Source organism: Saimiri boliviensis, chromosome 11 (assembly GCF_048565385.1).
Source record: "Saimiri boliviensis isolate mSaiBol1 chromosome 11, mSaiBol1.pri, whole genome shotgun sequence".
NCBI lineage: Eukaryota > Metazoa > Chordata > Mammalia > Primates > Cebidae > Saimiri > Saimiri boliviensis.
In genome coordinates, this window is record NC_133459.1 from 44,490,966 (window position 1) to 44,512,831 (window position 21,866).

Here is a 21,866-nt window from a genome sequence, read left to right on the forward strand (position 1 = left end):
TCCTCCTTAGGTTTTTCTATGAAGGCAAACAAAAGCTCTTAGCTCTCATTTCAAGAGGGAAAGAAAAAAACCCGTAAACCAAGTCCCTCAACCAGCACCAAGCCGGATCGCCTGGAGAGGAGCCAAAAAGCCGCAGGTGAGCGTTCTGACCCGACGACCAAAGTTAAAGTAGCAGCGCTTACGCGGAGCCCCGGCAACGCTCGCGTGCAAAGCTCCAAGCACTGCGGTGGAGGGAGTGTCCCGTTCGAACCACTTGACCCGTGGGCTCCGCTCGCCCCTCTCGGGTAGGACCTAAAACCAACCACCTGTGTGAGAGCTTCTTTCACCTAGTTTTAACAGCCGGTTGGTTAGGCACCGGGCGGAGCCCCGCGCCGGAACAACTCCAAGATCTCCTACTGCCCTGTTGTCCCCAACTCCCACTCACCGGGCAGCGCTGGCGCTACGGCCAGGGACGAGACGCGGCGTCTAAGGACGCGTCCGCAGCTTCTCGACCCGGCAGAGGCGGCTAGCCCGCAACCATAACAAAGCTCTTCCCAAAATGGCTGCCCGGCCCACAAGGCCCAGGAGGGGCAGAGCGGGTGGAGGAGGAGGAGCGACGAGCAGCACGGCCCTCCCCTCCCCCGTCCGACCCCGCCTTCACACGCCCACCTGAAGGAGCGCATGCGCACGGGACCTGCCCGGCGACAGTGCCTGACGGACGCTCGCACCCCAAGCTGCCAACGTTCGGCCTCCAGAACGGCGGTTATGCCCTGCCCTGCCCCTGGCTCCCTTCCTCGCCGCTCGAGGCGGCGCGTGGTCGCCTCCGCCCCCTACAGAATTGAATCCTCTGCCTTTCCTCGTGCCGCCTGAAGCAAGGACAAGCCTAGTTTAGTACGCCCCTTCTTACCCCCCTGCCCACTTTCAGGGCCTGAGCGCGTATGAATGCGTGGGTGGGTATGTATATGTGTATCCCTTCTTTCTTCACCTTCCCACAGCCCTCCCGTGGGCCGGTACGCATCCCGAAACTACCTCTACAAGGACTTGCAAACCGGTTTCGGAGGAACGTGTGTTTTTCAGCCCTTTCCCACCTTCCGCTCCTTCCTTCACGTGTGCATGTCGTTGAGACTCCAGCCCCCAGCAGCCCACACGGCCTGGCTCCGGAGGCTGCGCGACTGGGTCAGCCGCGCTACCCACTGGGAGTAGTAGTTCCTTGGGAGCGCAAGCGTCATGCCCCGCCCCAGCGGAGGGCGGGCTTTTGGCTAGAGTCTGCGCCAGTGACAGTGCCGTTTCTTCTACCTTAAATGTCATTGGGTATCGCACTACTGGAAGGGGCGGCGCTGCCATGACAGAGAAGGCACTAAAACTGAAGGCCTAGCTTTACTAAAAGCGCTATTAACGAAGACTGCTGTGGCTCCATCCGGCACGGAACGCTAAACCATGTGATGGGTGGCAACCAGGAAGCTACACTACCTAGAATCCGGAGGAATGGAGGGGCTGGCCGGCGTGGGCCCCTGAGATCTCCTATTACATGTCTTCAGCTTTATCCATACACACGGAAGGACACTCAGATTGCCTAGTGCCATTTCCTGTGAAACAAGTCCAGATAAGAGAAGGGACTTACCCAAGGTCACATAGCGGAGAAATAAAGCCGAGGGCGGCAGGAGAAATGATGTGACTTTCCGCACCACCCGCAAGCCCAGGGCTCTTATCACCACACCTTTCATGAAAGTAGAAATCCTGCTCTTGTGCTATTTAATCCTTAACGAAGTTTCTAGCTCCTAGCAAAGAAAATAAATGTAATAATTGGGCTTTTTCTCCCTCTAACTAATAGTAAAGGTCCGTAATGCGGAGTGACATGGGCCCCATAGGTCTTAAAACCCTGTATTGCAAAGTAAAAAATAAATTCCACAGATAACAAGCAATTTGGCCAGGTCACTCTGGGCCTAAAATCCCGTCTCTTACCTTCCTTCACCACCATCATTCTGAGATTGTTTCAGTACTTGCACTCTACCTTCTCGAACTCTGTGGGCAGATTCTGCTGCCTGGGAGCCATGAAACAGAAAGTCAAGAACGGTTCAGGTACCTTGTTCAACATCTGGCTTCAACTAGAAATTAAGAATGGTCCCCAAACAGAAAGCCGGGCGTAGGAACCAGTTAGCATAGGTCAAGGCCCTACCCGGACTTATTTTCTTTTGAGTCCTCAGGAAGTAGGGGGCTTTCTCTGATTCCACTTGCCGGAAGTGTGTTTCCAGGGAGAGGCGGGCTGTTTTCTTGCGGCTGTTTTCCATCTCTCTGTGCAACGCTGGTAAGTCTCAAAGCCGCCACAGATACAGGGTGGGATGGGAGGCACCAAGGGTTGGTAGTAAATTGTAGACGCAGGCACTGTAGGGCAAGGTTTCCCGAAGACACTGGCGTCTAAACTCCTCCCCCCTTTCTCAGAGGTCTTTTTGAAGTTGGCAGTTGCAGTCTTCCTATTAGGGCAATGGGAATATTGAGCTTTTTCATCCAAATTAGGAGGATTAACCTTTGAGTCTCAGTACTTAATCCCCGCATCACCTGCTGTCGCTGGACTTTAGGTTATCACTTTTTAATACCCATTAGTTGGAAAGCTTGTGCCACAGACGATAGGAAGTTTCCAAAGGTGGGGGATGGTTGAGATTTTAAATGGAGTGGTCTGGAAAGTCTTACGAAGAAAGTGATTTTGACAAAAGTGATGGGTACACTCTGCGGGCATTTTGGTCTGGGGCTTAGGTGCGTGGGTGTGGGTGTGATCTAACTTACCTGTTCCTTTAGAATGAAGACATTCACTGGTATACAGGGTTTCTTGACCCAACCCTAAGATATGTGGATCTGCGATCAATAAATTAGTTCAATTTTTTTTTCTTTTCTTTTTTTTTTTTTTAGACGGAGTCTCGCACTGTCGCCTGGGCTGGAGTGCAGTGGCTCGATCTTGGCTCATTGCAACCGCTGCTCTCAGGTTCAAGTGATTCTCCTTTGTCAGCCTCCCAAGTAGCTGCGATTACAGGCACCCGCCACCATGCCCTGCTAATATTCTGTATCTTTTTTTTGTTTTTTACTTCCTCTAACATGGATCATAGGAAACAAATTTTTTGTATCTTTAGTAGAGATGGGGTTTCACTATGTTGGCCAGCTGGTCTTGAACTCCTAGACCTCCTAGGCCTGCCTCAGCCTCCCAAAGTCTTGGGATTACAGGAGTGAGCCACTGCGCCGCCCCAATCTATTTTTTAAAATTAAACAGCAACTATAGATTTTTCAGACATCTCATTCTCCTGGCTAAGAATGGAATTGTCGGCCGGGTATGGTGGCTCATGCCTTTAATCCCAGCACTTTGGGAGGCCGAGGAGGGTGGATCACTAGGTCAGGAGTTAGAGACCAGCCTGGCCGAGATGGTGAAACCACATCTCTACTAAAAATACAAAAATTAGCCAGACACGGTGGCGAGTGCCTATAATCTCAGCTATTTGGGAGGCTGAGGCAGGAGAATTGCTTGAATCTGGGAGGCAGAGGTTGCAGTGATCCAAGATGGGGCCACTGCACTCTAGCCTGGGTGACAGAGCAAGGCTGTCTTTTAAAAAAAAAAAAAATGGAATTGTCAGATCTAGATTCATATTCTCATTCAACTGTTTTTACTGGTTACTTACTAATCAGTGTCTCCTCTGTAAGGTGCTTATTTTGTGCCAGGGGCAGTTCTCAGCTATTTACATGAATTAACTTATTAAATGTTACATCAGACTAAGTGTGGTGGCACACACCTGTAATCCCAGCACTTTAGGAGGTCAGACAGGCAGATCGCTTGAGCTCCGGAGTTTGAGACCAGCCTGGGCAATATGGCAAAACCCCTTCCATACAAAAAATACAAAAGTTAGCTGGGCATGGTGGCATGGCCTATAGTCCCAGCTACTTAGGGAGCTGAGGTGGTAAGATCCCTCCAGCCCAGGAGGTTGGGGCTGCAGAGAGCAGAGATCATGCCACTGCACTCCATACTGGGCAACAGAGCAACACGCTGTCTCCAAAAAAAAAAAAAAAAAAAAAAAAAATTTACATCAACCCTATGAAGTAGTTAGTACCTTTATTTCAAAGGTGAATGAACTGCACCATAACAAGATTAAATAATTTGTTCAAAGACACACAGCTAATAAGTAGTGGAGCCAGAATTCCAACCAAGTTTGATTCCAGAGTCTGTATTCCAACAGGCTATTCTCTTTCTCCGTACCAAGTTAATAAAATGCTTGCGGGGCATGGTGGCTCATGCCTGTAATCCCAACACTTTGGGAAGCCAAGGCAGGTGGATCACCTGAGGTCAGGAGTTCAAGACCAGCCTGGCCAACATAGTGAAACCCCATCTCTACTAAAAATACAAAAATCAGCTTGGGAGGCTAAAGTATGGGAATCACTTGAACGTAGGAGGCAGAGGATGCAGTGAGCCAAGATTGTGCCATTGCACTCCAGCCTGGGTGACAGAGCAAGTCTGTCTTAAAAAAAAAAAAAAAAAAAAAAAAAAACTCAAAAAACTAAGTTATATTGGTTGGTACTATCATTATTTTGAATTGTGAACTCTTAAGCACCAAAGTAAATAACTAAGGAGGAAAAAAGGAAACAGAAGCTATGACCTTCCAGTTGTTTTTTTAAATCTCACAAAAATGCCATTTAGAAGACCTTTCATTTTAAAGATGAGAAAACTGGTACTCAGGCAATTTACCCAGTGTCACACAGCTAGGAAGTGGTGGAGGTATCTGTAAAATCCCTGTATGCATTACTCTTTCTGTTACGTCAGACAGCCAAAGCCAAAAGAACAGTTCAGGTATTAAAAGAATCTATTTCCATACTGTGTTACTGATAGTTTGAAAACATTAATGATTCTTTTCAAAGGAAATTGTTATATTTATGAATTACTACTGTTTAAAAATTAATGTATAAAATGAGGAAAATTAAGTGATGTCTTGTTTCATACACAGAAAAATGCCTCTGAGTCAGAGCCTCCACTGAGCTGTAACAACACGTTAACCAGAACTGCCCGGCATCTTCCTGAACAAGACTTTCAATAGGGGCTAGTATGCTTCGCTTCATCCGGTTTTCTCAAACATCTTCAAAGGTTGGTTTATTCAGCAAATATTTGAGCACTATTTACCAAATATTGCTTGGGCTAGGGCAATTGCAGTAAAATATCATTGTTTATTTAGGTGATGGAGGGAAGAGTTAGGTAAAATACAAGTAAGTAAAATATTTAATATATCAGGCTAGGTGCAGTGGCTCACTCCTGTAGTCCCAGCACTTTGGCAAGCCAAGGTGGGTGGATCACTTGAGCCCAAGGAGTTCAAGTCCAGCCTGGGCACATGGAAAAACCCCAGCTATACAAAAAATTAGCTGGGCATGGAGTCACATGCCTATAGTCCCAGCTACCCTGGAGGCTGAGGTAGGAGGATCACTTGAGCCCAGGAGGTTGAGGCTGCAGTCAGCTGAGATCATGCCACTCCAGCCTGGGCAACACAGCAAAACCCTGTTTCAAAAAAAAAAAAAATTTGTCAGGTGCTGTGACTTAAAGCTCTAATCCCAAATCCCAGCACTTTGGGAGGTTGAGGCAGGCAGATCACTTGAGGTCAGGAGTTCAATACCTGCCTGGCCAACATGGTGAAACCCTATCTCTACTGAAAAATACAAAAATTAGCTGGGCATGGTGGCAGATGCCTGTAATCCCAGCGACTCAGGAGGCTGAGGCACAAGAATCACTTGAACCTGGGAGGCAGAGGTTACAGTGAGCAGAGATCATGCCACTGCACTCCAGGCTGGGTGATAGAGTGAGACTCAGTCTCAAAAAAAACAAAATAATAATAATAGCATATCACTTACCTGCTGTGGAGAACTTTAAAGCAGGGAAGGGGCATAGGGAGTGTCAGGATGTAGGATTGCACTTATAAATGGCAGGGGATCAGAAATAGGGGAATGAGCCATACAGGTAACTGAAGAAAAAGCAGTAAATATGGAAATGTGAAATGGTTTCAAGATGGAACCATTCCTAGTATGTTTGAGTAATCACCAAGAATCTTAAATAACTTCAATTTTTTCTTTAATCCAACACTTTTTAGTTGAAGTCTGGCATCTGCTCACTAAAGCACAGAATCAGCAGAAAAGGTTATTACTTTGCCCATGTACAATGAAAGGCACTGGGGATTTTAAAGCATGGAAAAAAATATGGTCCTGGCTCTCAAGTCTACTGAGACAGAAACAAGTAAACACATAATTTTAATTTACTGTGAGAATAATTATGATAGAAGTGTGCATAGGGTACTTACTATAGGAGCATTAAATCAAACTGTAGAAGGGTTAAGGAAAGCTTTAAGTTGAATGTTGATTGTTGAGGTAAGTTTCCTAGATAGAAAAGGAGTAAGAGCTAGAATTCTAGGCAGAGCATATACAAAGGTGTGGAACTATAAAAAGTATATGGTGTTTATAAAGCTAAGTTGGAAGGCAGATTTATTTTCTCCATATAAAAACACTATTCCCACAGTAATTAGTGCTGCTTCTTTTGCTAGTAATAAATAGAAGAGGCAGTTTAGAAAGCCAGATTCTGCCCCAGGCGCTGTGGCTCACACCTGTAATCCCAGCTCTTAGGGAGGCAGGGGCAGGAAGATAACTTGAGCCCAGGAGTTCAAGATCTGCCTGGGCGATATAGCAAGACCCCATTCTCCACAAAAGAAAAGAAAAACAAAAGGACAGACGGCCAGATTCTGAAGATCTAATGTTTGCTGGCTCCTCTTTTAGGTATTTCTCTCATAGAATAAAATTAAGTGGTAAGTTTAAATATATCATGGTTTGTGTTCAGTGATTTCTTTTTATACATTGTATAGCCATTTAATACTCTTACAAGCAATAACATCACTTTAGAGTCAGTTCATCCTTTCTCTGCAGTTTGATGTGCTAATGGAAAGCAGATCTTTTTTGTTTGCTCCTTCCAAATGATCTTTCATATTGGGATTGACTAAAATCTGATATATATATATATATATATATATATATGTTTCTTTTTTTCAGGTATGTCTTAGTATTGTGAAAACAGAATATATATTTTTTAAATTTTGTCTTCTGGCTCTATTTTCTTTGCAGATGCTGAAGTACTCTTTCCCAGTGGGACTAAGAGCCAGCAGAACAGATACACTTTCTCTCAAGATGTCTCTCCAGCAGAACTTTTCCCTGTTTCCAAGGCCTTGGCTTTCTTCTTCATTTCCAGTGTATATGAGCAAGACACAGTGCTATCATACATCCCCCTGCAGCTTTAAAAAGAAGCAGAAAGCAACACTTCCATCCAGGCCACCAAGCACCATCTCTTATCTGCCTGAGAGCCCAAAGCCAGCATTATATATAACTGTGGCAGGACTAATCCCCTTCGTTGCTCCACCACTGGTCATGCTGATGACAAAAACTTATATTCCCATATTAGCTTTTACTCAGATCGCTTATGGAGTCACTTTCCTATCTTTCTTGGGTGGGATCAGATGGGGTTTTGCTCTACCAGAAGGTAGTCCAGCCAAACCAAATGTCCTTAATTTGGCTAACAGTACAACTCCTCTTTGGTTTTCATGGTTTGCCTTCATTTTTTTTGAAAAACTCAGTGAAGCAGAAGCCATAGTCACAATAATAATGGGTCTGGGGATAGCATTACACCTTGAAGTTTTTCTCTTACCACATTATCCCAACTGGTTCAAAGCCCTGAGGTTAGTAGTCACTTTAGTGGCCACTTTTTCACTGATAATCACTTTAATAGTTAAAGATGCTTTTTCCGAAAAAGAACATAAGAAACCTGGTCAAATATAAAAATACACTGTAGATAACATTAGTATGCTGGTTACACCTTTTTCTGCTTCTGTTTGGCTCTTTTTTCCCACACCAATGGTAATTTACTCTTCACAGATTGTTCTTCATTTCTAGAAGTTGTTATTTCATAGTAATTACTTGAGCAAGAGCTTGAAAATCCCTGTCAAATGCTTTCATTTCATAGTAAACTAGTTTTCGGTCATTTTATGAATAATATAGTTATCATAGTTAAACATTTGAATGTTTTAGCTCTCCTGAAAATTAAAAGATTAAAAATCCCCTTTGTTAGAGTCTTGTGATCATTGAGAAGAATGCACATATTCTCCCACTTCAAGTAGAAAACCTCATATCTGAGTGTCTGGAAATAAAAGGTAGTTCCATTGAAAACTCCTAGTTTTCACAGGAGTTATCCCTGGGAAATCCATGTCCAAACTTATTTCACATGGTATAACCAAATTATATGCGCTAAAAGGATCTGTAACTCTAGAGTCAATAGGGAGCAGTATCATGAGGGAAAGCCACGTTCAAAGGTAAGCTGAACATGTTTTCCAGTTTTTATTAGGATATTTGGCATGGTATAGATATAATTTATCCCTTACCACCAAACACATAGCTGGTCAAAATGATTATTTTCAACAGAAACTATCTAAAAAGTCCTAGTATATATAAATTAAAAAAGAAAAGGCAAGCTGGAGCCATCTTGATATTCTAATGAGCAGGCCTATCTAGTTCTACATCATTTTTTGAGATGGAGTTTCATTCTGTTGCCCAGGCTGGAGTGCAGTGGCACAATCTCGGCTCATTGTAACCTCTGCCTCCCAGGTTCAAGTGATTCTCCTGCCTCAGCCTCTCTAGAGTAGCTGGGATTACAGGTACGTGCTATCATGTCTGGCTAATTTTTTCATGTGTATGTTCAGTAGAGGCAGCATTTCACTGTGTTGGACAGGCTGGTCTAGATCTACAGCTTTTAAATCACAGAGATGCTTTTAGCTTTCATGTCTTTTTGTTTTCTTGTTTTTTGTTTTGTTTTAAAGACAGAGTCTCACTCTGTCACCCAGGCTTCAATGTAGTGGTGTGATAATGACTCACTCACTGCAGCTTCAACCTCCTGGGCTCAAGCAATTCTCCCACATCAGCCTCCTGACTAATTTTTAAATTTTTTTTTTTTTTTTGAGACGGAGTTTCGCTCTTGTTACCCAGGCTGGAGTGCAATGGCACGATCTCGGCTCACCGCAACCTCCGCCTCCTGGGTTCAGGCAATTCTCCTGCCTCAGCCTCCTGAGTAGCTGGGATTACAGGCACGTGCCACCATGCCCAGCTAATTTTTTGTATTTTTAGTAGAGACGGGGTTTCACCATGTTGACCAGGATGGTCTCGATCTCTTGACCTTGTGATCCACCCGCCTCGGCCTCCCAAAGTGCTGGGATTACAGGCTCGAGCCACCGCGTCCGGCTAATTTTTAAATTTTTTATAGAGACAGGGTATCCCTATGTTGCCCAGGCTGGTCTCGAACTCCTGAGCTCAAGCGATCCTCCCGCCTAGGCTCCCAAAGTGTTGGGATTACAGGTGTGAGCCACTGCACCCAGTGGAGAAGCTTTCTTAAAAGCAACACCTTAGATTTTCACTTGAAAACCTAGTCTCTAATCACCCTACTTAAGGTGGAGAAAAAATTAAGAAAAAAGAAAACCTAGTTTTCTGAAATTTTTTTTTTTTTTTTTGAGACGGAGTTTCACCCTTGTTACCCAGGCTGGAGTGCAATGGCCTGATCTTGGCTCACCGCAACCTCTGCCTTCTGGGTTCAGGCAGTTCTCCTGCCTCAGCCTCCTGAGTAGCTGGGATTACAGGCATGCACCACCATGCCCAGCTAATGTTTTTTGTATTTTTTTTTTTTTTTTTTTGAGACGGAGTTTCGCTCTCGTTACCCAGGCTGGAGTGCAATGGCGCGATCTCAGCTCACGGCAACCTCCACCTCCTGGGTTCAGGCAATTCTCCTGCCTCAGCCTCCTGAGTAGCTGGGATTACAGGCACGCGCCACCATGCCCAGCTAATTTTTTGTATTTTTAGTAGAGACGGGGTTTCACCATGTTGACCAGGATGGTCTCGATCTCTTGACCTCGTGATCCACCCGCCTCGGCCTCCCAAAGTGCTGGGATTACAGGCTTGATCCACCGCGCCTGGCCTGTTTTCTGAAATTTCTAGTCTCACCAGAAAGGAAAAACATTTAAAATAGTGTACAGAATATAGATCTGGAATTTTTTTTGAGATGGAGTTTCACTCTAGTTTTCCAGGCTGGAGTTCAGTGGTGCCATCTCAGCTCACTGCAACCTCTGCCTCCTGGGTTCAAGCAATTCTGCCTAAGCCTCCTGTGTAGCTGGCATTACAGGCATGTGCCACCATGCCCAGCTAATTTTGTATTTTTAGTAGATAGGGTTTCTCCATGTTGGTCAGACTGGTCTTGAACTCCCGACCTCAGGTGATCCGCCCACCTCAGCCTCCCAAAGTGCTGGGATTATAGGCATGAACCACCGTGCCCGGCCTGTAATGTGTTTTTTTTACATAACATTCAAATATTAGATAACTCAAATTTCTTTTTTAAAAAACGATTTTGTTCATTCATTCATTCGTTCATTCATTCATTTGAGGTAGAGTCTTGCTCTGTTGCCCAGGCTACAGTGTAGTGGGATTACAGGCATGTACCACCATGCCCGGCTAAAATTTTTGTATTTTTAGTAAAGGTGGGGTTTCATCATGTTGGTCAGGCTGGTCTTGGACTCCTTTTTGTGTGTGTGTGTGTGTGTGTGTGTGTGTGTGTGTGCACGCGCCTTCTCTGCACTAGCAGGTGTTGAACTCCTGACCTCAGGTGATCCGCCCGCCTTGGCATCCCAAAGGGCTGGGATCACAGGCATGAGCCACTGCACCTGGCCAGATAACTCAAATTTCTTTTTTTTTTTTTTTTTTTTGAGACAGAGTTTCGCTCTTGTTACCCAGGCTGGAGTGCAATGGCGCAATCTCGGCTCACCGCAACCTCCGCCTCCTGGGTTCAGGCAATTCTCCTGCCTCAGCCTCCTGCGTAGCTGGGATTACAGGCATGTGCCACCATGCCCAGCTAATTTTTTGTATTTTTAGTAGAGACGGGGTTTCACCATGTTGACCAGGATGGTCTCGATCTCTTGACCTCGTGATCCACCTGCCTCGGCCTCCCAAAGTGCTGGGATTACAGGCTTGAGCCACCGCACCCAGCCGATAACTCAAATTTCATAAGTAAATTATATGCATATGATTTCCACTCTAGTGATTCTTATTGTGAAGAGATTTATTAGACTTTACAGTAGTAACTTGTTTACCTTTTTTTTTTTTTTTTTTTTTTTTGAGACACTCTCACTGTCATCCAGGCTGCAGTGCAATGGCACCATCTTGACTCACTATAACCACTGCCTCCTGGGTTCAAGTGATTCTCCTGCCTCAGTCTCTGGAGTAGCTGGGACTGTAGGTACCTGCCACCATGCCCAGCTAATTTTTGTATTTTTAGTAAAGACGGGGTTTCACCATGTTGGCCAGGCTGGTCTCTACTCCTGGCCTCAGGTGATCCACCTGTCTCAGCCTCCCAAAGTGCTGGGATTACAGGCATGAGCCACCACACCCAGCCCAACTTGTTTATCTTACACACCTGTAATGAGTTGAATTGTGTGATGAAGCCCTAACCCAGAGTACCTCAGAATGTGAGCTTATTTATAGATAGGGCCTTTACAGGGATAATAATGTTAATATAAAGTGATAAGGGTGGTCTCCAATTCAATTTGACCTGTGTTCTTAGAAAAAGGGAAAATTTGGGGACAGACACATACAGAGATAATTGTCATGTGAACATGAAGATGGCCATCTACAGGCTAATGAGAAAGGCATGAAATAGATCCTATCACCGGCCGGGCGCGGTGGCTCAAGCCTGTAATCCCAGCTCTTTGAGAGGCCAAGGCGGGTGGATCACGAGGTCGAGAGATCGAGACCATCCTGGTCAACGTGGTGAAACCCCGTCTCTACTAAAAATACGAAAAATTAGCTGGGCACGGTGGCGCGTGCCTGTAGTCCCAGCTACTCAGGAGGCTGAGGCAGGAGAATTGCTTGAACCCAGGAGGCGGAGGTTGCGGTGAGCCGAGATCGTGCCATTGCACTCCAGCCTGGGTAACAAGAGCGACACTCTGTCTCAAAAAAAAAAAAGAAATAGATACTATCCTCACAGCCCTCAGAAGGAACTTACTCTACCAATACCTTGATTTCATTCATATTTCTAGCCTCAAGCACTGTGAGATGTTAAGTTTTTGTTAAAATTTGTGTGGTGTTTGGTTAACAGCAACACGAGCAAACTAATACAATACCATAGAACTAGACCTCATTCTGATCATTGAGAAGCTTACCAGTTAAAAGTCCATGGCTGAAACAACTATGGAATCTTCTTTCTTTTCTTTCCTTTTTTTTTTTTTTTTCAGATAAGGGGCTGGCCAGATACAGTGGCTCACACCTGTAATCCCAACATTTTGGGAGTACGAGGTAGGCAGATCACTTGAGTCCAGAAGATCAAGACCAGCCTGGGCAGCATGTCAAAACCCCATAGCAAAAAAAATAAAGTGTATGGCTATGCTGCTGAGGCTGGCATCAAAATCCCGGCCTCAAGTGATTCTCCTGCCTCTATGCTGCTGAGGCTGGCATCAAAACCCTGACCTCAAGTGATTCTTCTGCCTCAGCCTCCTGAATAGCTGGGACTACAGGTACACACCATACTCAGTTAGGCTTTTTTTTTTTTTTTTTTTTTTTTTTTTGAGACGGAGTTTCGCTCTTGTTACCCAGGCTGGAGTGCAATGGCGCGATCTCGGCTCACCGCAACCTCCGCCTCCTGGGTTCAAGCAATTCTCCTGCCTCAGCCTCCTGAGTAGCTGGGATTGCAGGCAAGTGCCACCATGCCCAGCTACTTTTTTGTGTTTTTAGTAGAGACGGGGTTTCACCATGTTGACCAGGATGGTCTCGCTCTCTCGACCTCGTGATCCACCCGCCTCGGCCTCCCAAAGCGCTGGGATTACAGGCTTGAGTCACCGCGCCCGGCCCTTTTTTTTTTTTTTTTTTAAATATTTGGTGTTCTGGGATTTATTTATTTTTTTTTTAAGACAAGGTCTCACTCTGTTGCCTAGACTGGAGTGCAGTGGCACAATCTTGGCTCACTGCAGCCTCAAGCTCCCAGAATCAAGCAATCATTCCACCTTAGCCTCCTTAGTAGCTGGGACTATAGGCATGCACCATCATGCCTGGCTAATTTTTTTTTTTTTTTTTTTTTGGAGAGGGAGTTTCACTCTAGTTGCCCAGGATGGAGTGCAATGGCACAATCTCAGCTCACCATAACCTCTGCCTCCCAGGTTCAAGTGATTCTCCTGCCTCTGCCTCCCGAGTAGCTGGGATTACAGGCATGCATCACCACACCTGGCTCATTTTGTATTTTTAATAGAGACGGGGTTTCTCCATGTTGGTCAGGCTGGTCTCGAACTCCTAACCTCAGGTGATCCAGCCACCTCAGCCTCCCAAAGCACTGGGATTACAGGCGTGAGCCACGGTGCCTGGCCTGTACTTTTTTTTTTTTTTTTTTTTTTTGAGACAGAGTTTCGCGCTTTGTACCCAGGCTGGAGTGCAATGGCGCCATCTTGGCTCACCACAACCTCTGCCTCCTGGGTTCAGGCAATTCTCCTGCCTCAGCCTCCTGAGTAGCTAGGATTACAGGCACGCACCACCATGCCTAGCTAATTTTTTGTATTTTTAGTAGAGACGGGGTGTCACCATGTTGACCAGGATGGTCTCGATCTCCTGACCTCCTGATCCACTCACCTCGGCCTCCCCTGTAATTTAAGAGAGGTGTTTCTAGTCAGTCTCAATCTGAGTCTACTCAGATTGTTTTGATAAGGAAACTCACTTCTTTGCTACTAAATTGCAAGAATGCTATACAGATTTAAGACTTGTCCATAATCTGGACCAGGAGAGGCGGCTCACACCTGTAATCCCAGCACTTTGGGAGGGCCAGGCTGATGGATCACGAGGTCATGAGTTCGAGACCAGCCTGACCAACATAGTGAAACCCCTTCTCTACTGAAAATATAAAAATTAGCCGGGCATGGTGGCGTGCGCCAGTAATCCCCGCTGCTGAGGAGACCGAGACAGGAGAATTGCTTGAACCCAGGAGGCAGAGGTTAAGTGAGCCAAGATCATGCCACTGTACTCCAGCCTGGCGACACAGCGAGACTCTATCTCAAAATCTGAATTAAATAAATTATTTTCCAGAATGGAGGCAAATACTATTTTTAGGCTAATTACCCAATTTTGCTTTAAAAATGCTATTTTCGAAGTCAGGCACGTAGCTCAGCAGCGGCCACAGCGCGTGCATCTGTGCCTCTGTGCAGGTCTCCGGGTCCCTCTGCCATCATACCAATGTTCATGGTAAACACCAACGTGCCCCGCGCCTCCGTGCTGCACGGGTTCCTCTCCGAGCTCACCCAGCAGCTAGTGCAGGCCACTGGCAAGCCACCCCAGTACACTGCGGTGCACTTGGTCCCGGATCAACTCGTGGCCTTGGGCGGCTCCAGCGAGCTGTGCGCGCTCTGCAGCCTGCACAGCATCTGCAATCTTAGCGGCGCGCAGAACCGCTCTTAACAGGAAGAGATTATGCTGCCTGCGGGCAGAGCACCTGCGTATCAGCCCAGACAGAGTCCACAACAACTATAACATAAACGCAGCCAATGTTTGAACTTTAGGCTGGAACAAGTGCACCTTTACCTAAGAGCCGCACCAAACCCGCGCTGTCTGCACTGGCCCGAGCCAGAAACCCCGTCCCAAGCAGTGTTATAGGCCCGCCCAACCCCACCTTCTGGTGGGGAGAAATAAAGTTTAGAAAACAACAACAACAAAAAGCTATTTTCCAGGTGAATTACAGTGTATGCTTCTTTAAGAAAATGGATTTTTAAGTACATTTGATTAAGTACATTGGCAAGAAACTTAGAAGCCTATCGAATTGTTAAGCATTTTGGCGGTAGATCACTTTAATCATTTCTCAAAAAACAATTAAATGTAAAACTAAATGTGCAAGTCCCTAAAGTTAAAACAAACTAAAAAAAGAAAATAAAGAAAAGAAGAAGAAGAAAACAAAACAAAATAAAACAAACTAAAAAACTTGTGTAATCCTACTACAGTTTGGTAACCCAGAAAGCCACTGATAAATACAAAGAAACAAAAAAAACCTAGATACTTTATTAGTACATTCTTTTAAAAACAATGTTTTAATTACCTAAGAAACAATAAGCATATTTACAGTTACCTATTTTCAGAGATCTTCGGGACCTGTTAAACACTGATTGTCCTGACATTACATTTCTGCCACAGCTGTGCAAAGCACCCCCCTTCACAGTGTCATTTTCAGTTGCTACTAGACAATAATGAGAAATAAGTTGTAAAAATATTTTGTAAATCTGTTTTGAATCAGAATACAGATTCTCTGTAACTAGAAATAGTAAAGGCACATGAGTTAAAGTTTAGTCTATAAATTATCTTTATGCTTTATTCTTTGATATCTTACAGATCTCTATACAGACATCCATGACCCTTCAGATTTTCAGGATGCCCCAGAAAAGGAAACACAAAGCTTCCTGTCGGCATTACATAAGCTTTTCCTAATAAATGCATATGGCTAAATTATAAAGAAAGCATACTTGTGTATTAAACCAAATATTATTTTATTTTATTTTATTTTGTTGAGACAAAGTCTTGCTCTATGGCCCAGACTGGAATGCAGTGGTGGGATCTTGAGTCACTACAACGTCCTCCCAGGTTCAAGCAAGTCTCCTGCCTCAGACTCCTGAGCAACTGGGATTACAGGTGTGTACCACCACCCGCTGTTAATTTTTTGTATTTTTAGTAGAGACAGGGTTTTACCATGTTGGCTAGACTGGTCTTGAACCCCTGACCTCAAGTGATCCACGCACCTCGGCCTCCCAAAGTGCTGGGATTACAGGTATGAGATACCATGCCCAGCCTAAACCAAAAAATTTGGATATGAGTGCTATCTGATTCATTAATACAATTAAAGATTTTCTATTTAAATAAGTTGATGATGCTTATATTAATATACTTTAGGACCTTAGTAAAGAAAGGGTAAATCAAATCTGTAAGTCAACTAGTTAAATTTTACCGTATGTGGCCGGGTGGCTCACACCTGTAATCCCAGCACCTTAGGAGGCTGAGGCTGGTAGATCACCTGAAGTCAGGAGTTCGAGACCAATCTGTTCAACATGATGAAACCCTGTACAAAAAATTAGCCGGGCATGGTAGTGGGGGCGCCTGTCATCCCAGCTATTTGGGAGGCTGAGGCAGGAGAATCACTTGAACCTGGGAGGTGGACATTAGAGTGAGCCAAGTGTGCCACTGCACTCCAACCTAGACAACAGGAATGAAACTGTCTCAAAAAAAAAAAATTTTTACTGGATGCAAAATATATATGGCTCCAACTTGCCAGCAGAAATAAAAGTAACCCCATCACACACCCAGTGAATCTTCCTCTTTTAAATGAACAGAGAACAATTCTTTTTTTCTGAGACGGAGTTTCGCTCTTGTTACCCAGGCTGGAGTGCAATGGCGCGATCTCAGCTCACTGTAACCTCCGCCTCCTGGGTTCAGGCAATTCTCCTGCCTCAGCCTCCTGAGTAGCTGGGATTACAGGCATGTGCCACCATGCCCAGCTAATTTTTTGTATTTTTAGTAGAGACGGGGTTTCACCATGTTTACCAGGATGGTCTCGATCTCTTGATCTCATGATCCACCCGCCTCGGCCTCCCAAAGTGCTGGGATTACAGGCTTGAGCCACCGCGTCCGGCCTAGAACAATTCTTTAGAATACTTCTCAAGGAGAAAATGAGAAGTTTTGAAAAGCAGTTTTGGGTCAAGGGGGCTTTTCAAATTACACTTATGAGTCAGTGTCTATAAAAATTTTCACAAGTACCTACAATTTAGCCCTCTACATCCAAGCAGTAGCTTTGTAGTGTGCTCTTACTTAGGTTTGTCCAAACACAAATAAAGTTCACAAAGCTTGATAATCTAATAAAATTCCCTCTTCCTAAAGCCAAACTGATAATTTTGATGACAACAATCTAGCAAAAAAGAAAAAATTTTCTTTTTTTTCTTTTTTTTCTTTTTTTTTTTGAGACAGGGTCTCATGCTGTCACACAGGCCAGAATACAGTAGCACAATCTCAGCTCACTGCAGCCTTCACCTCCTGGGCTCAAGTGATCCTGCAACCTCAGTCTCCCAAGCAAATGGGACCACAGGCATAAACGACCATGGCTGACTAATTTTTACATTTTTTTTTTATAGAGATGGAGTCTCGTCATGTTGCCCAGGCTGGTCTTGAACTCCTGAGTTCAAGTGATCTGCCCACCTCGCCTCAGCCTAAAGGTGTGAGCCACCTCGCCCAGTCTAAAACAGGAATAAATTTCTAGATGCATGCTGCCTGCGGGACTCTATAGTATATTACAACATCCAGTCACTAAGAACCTTCTATTAATTCCTTACTTGCATTCTCAGGATCAAGACCAAAACATATGAGTAAGCAAAAGCTTATCATCAAGCAAAAAGGTATCTATCTATAAAAATAGCTAGATAGGCCGGGCATGGTGGCTCAAGCCTGTAATCCCACCACTTTGGGAGGCCGAGGCGGGTGGATCACGAGGTCAAGAGATCGAGACCATCCTGGTCAACATGGTGAAACCCTGTCTCTACTAAAAAAAAATACAAAAAATTAGCTGGGCATGGTGGCGCATGCCTGTGATCCCAGCTACTCAGGAGGCTGAGGCAGGAGAATTGCCTGAACCCAGGAGGCGGAGGTTGCAGTGAGCTGAGATTGTGCCATTGCACTCCAGCCTGGGTAACAAGAGCTCAAAAAAAAAAAATAAAATAAAATAAATAAAAGCTAGATATAGGCCAGGAGCAGTGGCTCACGCCTGTAATCCCAGCATTTTGGGAGGTCAAGGCAGGCGGATCATGAGGCCAGGAGATTAAGACCATCCTGGCCAACATGGTGAAACCTTGTCTCTACTAAAAATACAAAAATTATCTGGGTATGGTGGCGCATGCCTGTAATCCCAGCTACTTGGGAGGCTGAGGCAGGAGAATCATTTAAACCTGGGAGGCAGAGATTGCAGTAAACCAAGATCATGCCACTGCACTTAGCACAACAGACTCCATCTCAAATAAAAAAGATAGGTATTTCCCAAACACGCTCTTAGTATATCTGCTGCCAATAAAAAGCTTGAGGCGAGTGAAAACTGGCATCAAATAAAAGTAGGAATTTGTTTCATTGGCTTTTCTCTGTGGCTCAAACTATGGCAATGGAAAATTATGCTCTGGATAGAATTGTCAATATACAGAGATCTTTAAATTGTGTCATTGATACTATTTCTACACCACATAAAGGTTACGTTACAACTTATATTGCACGGGAAGAAGTAGCTAAAGGGGCTATTTGCCAGGGAACTTCTAGTAAATAATTTTTTTTTTTTTTTTTTTTTGAGACGGAGTTTCGCTCTTGTTACCCAGGCTGGAGTGCAATGGCACCATCTCAGCTCACCGCAACCTCCGCCTCCTGGGTTCAGGCAATTCTCCTGCCTCAGCCTCCTGAGTAGCTGGAATTACAGGCATGCGCCACCATGCCCAGCTAATTTTTTGTATTTTTAGTAGAGACAGGGTTTCACCATGTTGACCAGGATGGTCTCGATCTCTTGACCTCGTGATCCACCCGCCTCGGCCTCCCAAAGTGCTGGGATTACAGGCGTGAGCCACCGCGCCCAGCCCCTTCTAGTAAATAATTTTTACAAATTTATAAAATAGGACTTGTCTACACTTAACTGGAGAATTCTACAGCATAAATGGCATTTCTACTTTTATTAAGCTTGGTAATTCTGTGTGAGCTCTTTATTAATTGAGATATATTCCATATCTGTTCTCACTTACATTTTTAGAAAAATCACTCTGGTTTAGTTTTGTTTTGTTTTGTTTTTTTCTCTAAGAGACAGGATCTCATTCTATTGCCCAGAGCGGACAGCAGGTGGCATGATCATAGCTCACTATAACCTCAAATTCCTGGTCTCAAGTGATCCTTCTGCCTCAGCCTTCCAAAGTGCTGGGATTTTAGACATGAGGCCACTGTGCTCAGCCTCATTAGTCATTTATCTACCAAACCACATGGAAAACTCAAAGACTCAGAGGGTCTTATCACCAAATGTACGTTTGCTTTGCAAAAGGTCAGATCCTGCGTTTTCAAAATGTTCCTTATGCTCTGTTATGCTTTATATTTCATAGCACAGCAACACCCCCTTCACAACGACTGGTGATCATGTTACCAATTTCTGTCCATGTATCTGAATGAGGATTATAAACTTCAACTGAGTCCAAGGTACCTGGGGCCAAAAAATCATGGCTGGAAGATCGACCTCCAGAGACATACAGAAGACCATTGACTGCCACAACGCACATGCCTGCTCTAGGCACTTTCATTGAGGCAACTTCAACCCACTTTTCCTGGTTAAGAGAGAAAAAAATAAATATGTTAGCAGTGTTATGAAATGATGGAAAGAAAACCACTGAGAAATTTGATATTCCAGTTCTTTTTACATGTCTAAATGTAAAACAGTCTAGTCGGGTAAGCATACAGATTTTTTTTGTTTTTGCTTTTTTCCTTGGAGACAGGGTCTCACTCTGTCACCCAAGCTGGACTGCATGGCATGATCTCGGCTCACTGCAGGCTCAACCTCCCAGACTCTAGAGATCCCCCTGCCTCAGCCTCCTGAGGAGGTAGGACTACAGGTATACACCACTATGTCCAGCTAACTTTTCTAGTGCAGAGATGGAGTTTTACCATGTTGTCTTAAACTCCTAAGCTCAAAGTGATTGTCCCAACTCAGCCTCCCAAAGTGCTGGGATTACAGGTGTAATCTGGGCACCCGGCCCAGAATATTTTATAATAAACTTGAAGTAGCCATGGACAAAGTAAATCTAGAGAAATATATATTTTTAAAGGTCTGATTATAAAATATGATCAGGAGATGACCTAGAAATCATGTACAGGACAACATTCTAAAAAACAAAGTCTCACTCAAAAATAAGCAAGTCAAAAGAACCACAAAGCTCCAAGGAGAAAGAAGCTTATAAACCAAAGGATTTTTTTTTTAAATGGAGTCTTGCTCTGTCACCCAGGCTGGAGTACAGTGGCACGATCTCGGCTCACTGCAACCTCCGTCTCCCCGGTTCAAGCAATTCTCCTGTCTCAACCTCCTGAGTAGCTGGGACTACAGGTGCCTGCCACCATGCCCAGCTAATTTTTGTATTTTTAGTAGAGACAGGGTTTCACCATATTGGTCAGGCTGGTCTGAAACTCCTGACCTCAGGTGATATGCCCACCTCGGCCTTCCAAAATGCTGGGATTACAGGTGTGAGCCACCACGCCCTGCCAAACCAAAGGATTTTTTAAAGCCTTTAGTATTCTAACAAGTCTTAAAAATGTTCAAGAAAATGACACAGCATGGAACATTTGGCTAATTTATTTGACCATGGAATCCTTTTTACAAGGAGTATCCAGTGGAGTTAGTGATCTGCAGAACATATTTTCAAAAAGGTGGGCTAACCAGGGGGTTAGGAACAATAGCCTAATATGGTATAGCCTGAGAACAATGATATTCCCATATTAAAAGTCATTTAAAAAAAAAAAGAAGCATATGTCAAAAAAGGAAATTGTATGTTGCCCACAGGCCAAAAATATTTACTATCTGGCCTTTTACACAAAAAGTTTGCTAACTCCTATTATACATTGTTCTCTGAAAAAATTTAAATATGCTGCTATAGCCAAAATGACTAGCAGTGTCTTACTTGAGGGAAACGTCCATACTTAGAAAACAAGAAAGCTACTAAAGGTCCTAAGAAGTAATTAGGAGAACAAAGAACAAGTAACCAGGTAATGGGAGAACAGATTATCAATCTTTAAATAAAGCATATAATGAACAAAGTTTTTTTAATCATTACAAGTGAAGACTGATTATTCATCAATGTTAAAAAGTGAATTTTTGAGAATAGGGACTTGAGCTTCTCATCGTGGTACCCACATAGGTACTAGGATAGTGCCATCACATTATAAACAGTTAATGTACATTTGCTGATATGAACTTAAATAAGATTATGAAATACTAAACCAGGGACAATTCTTTGAAAATGAAGGACCAGATTAAATTTGAAAGCTATTTGATCATCTGAAAGTACAGAGCACATCACAAAGCTGACATACCTGAAAAAAATACTCATATTTTAAAAGATAAATATATTCTCATTTCTGGTTAAGATAAATTAGGGTAATTTGGGTTATGTTTATAATTAGAGAGAACTAACCTTTGCTCTCCCACAAAAATACCCCTTGACAATAATAAAGGGAACTTAGGTCTCATCCTATATTGTTCCTATTTCATTTCTACCAATGTATTAGAACTGGTTTGCTTTTTAAATTTTTATTATTTTATTTTTGATGTTCTTTTTTTTTTTTTTTTTTTTTTGAGACAGAGTTTCGCTCTTGTTACCCAGGCTGGAGTGCAATGGCGCAATCTCGGCTCACCGCAACCTCCGCCTCCTGGGTTCAGGCAATTCTCCTGCCTCAGCCTCCTGAGTAACTGGGATTACAGGCACACGCCACCATGCCAAGCTAGTTTTTTGTATTTTTAGTAGAGACAGGGTTTCACCATGTTGACCGGGATGGTCTCAATCTCTTGACCTCGTGATCCACCCGCCTCGGCCTCCCAAAGTGCTGGGATTACAGGCTTGAGCCACAGCACCCAGCAATTGACATGTTCTTATCTGACATAGTTTCATAGTTTACTTTTTATACCATGTTACCTCAAAAAAAAAAAAAAAAAAAAAAAACCTCTGTAAGACTACCAACATGTTTTACATTATGTTTAGGGCCTGGATTTGTAATGCAAATTGTTAGTAGGTAGTCAATAA

At 44.0% G+C, this 21,866-nt stretch overlaps 3 protein-coding genes and 1 pseudogene across 8 annotated transcripts in view; 2 read left to right on the plus strand and 2 right to left on the minus strand.

The window, feature by feature from the left end:
- Positions 1–617, minus strand: part of GPBP1L1 (GC-rich promoter binding protein 1 like 1) — a 68,215-nt gene extending 67,598 nt beyond the window's left edge. The window contains exon 1 of the mRNA XM_010347418.3: positions 425–617. The gene's annotated coding sequence lies outside the window, so the exon portion shown is untranslated. The remainder of the gene's footprint in view (positions 1–424) is intronic.
- A 1,564-nt stretch (positions 618–2,181) lies between these two features.
- On the plus strand, positions 2,182–8,087 carry TMEM69 (transmembrane protein 69). The gene is made up of 3 exons (XM_039473949.2): positions 2,182–2,284; positions 4,956–5,092; positions 7,102–8,087. Exons 2-3 carry the CDS (start codon positions 5,054–5,056, stop codon positions 7,807–7,809), a joined length of 747 nt encoding a protein of 248 aa, XP_039329883.1. The 5' UTR covers positions 2,182–2,284; positions 4,956–5,053; the 3' UTR covers positions 7,810–8,087.
- A 6,089-nt stretch (positions 8,088–14,176) lies between these two features.
- On the plus strand, positions 14,177–15,010 carry LOC101053037 (macrophage migration inhibitory factor pseudogene; annotated as a pseudogene).
- Positions 15,011–15,057: 47 nt separating this feature from the next.
- The window catches only part of IPP (intracisternal A particle-promoted polypeptide), a 61,448-nt gene continuing 54,639 nt past the window's right edge, over positions 15,058–21,866 (minus strand). For all 6 annotated transcript variants that reach the window (XM_074380730.1, XM_003936896.4, XM_074380727.1 and 3 more), the window contains one exon: positions 15,058–19,403. In XM_074380730.1, coding sequence (XP_074236831.1) covers positions 19,179–19,403 — 225 coding nt within the window. In that variant the 3' untranslated portion in view covers positions 15,058–19,178. The remainder of the gene's footprint in view (positions 19,404–21,866) is intronic.

Coding starts and splice junctions, on each gene's coding strand:
- TMEM69 (XM_039473949.2), top strand. CDS start 5,054: ATGCTTCGCTTCATCCGGTTTTCTCAAACATCTTCAAAG. Junction 5,093..7,101: donor TTTCTCAAACATCTTCAAAG/GTTGGTTTATTC, acceptor TTTTCTTTGCAG/ATGCTGAAGTACTCTTTCCC.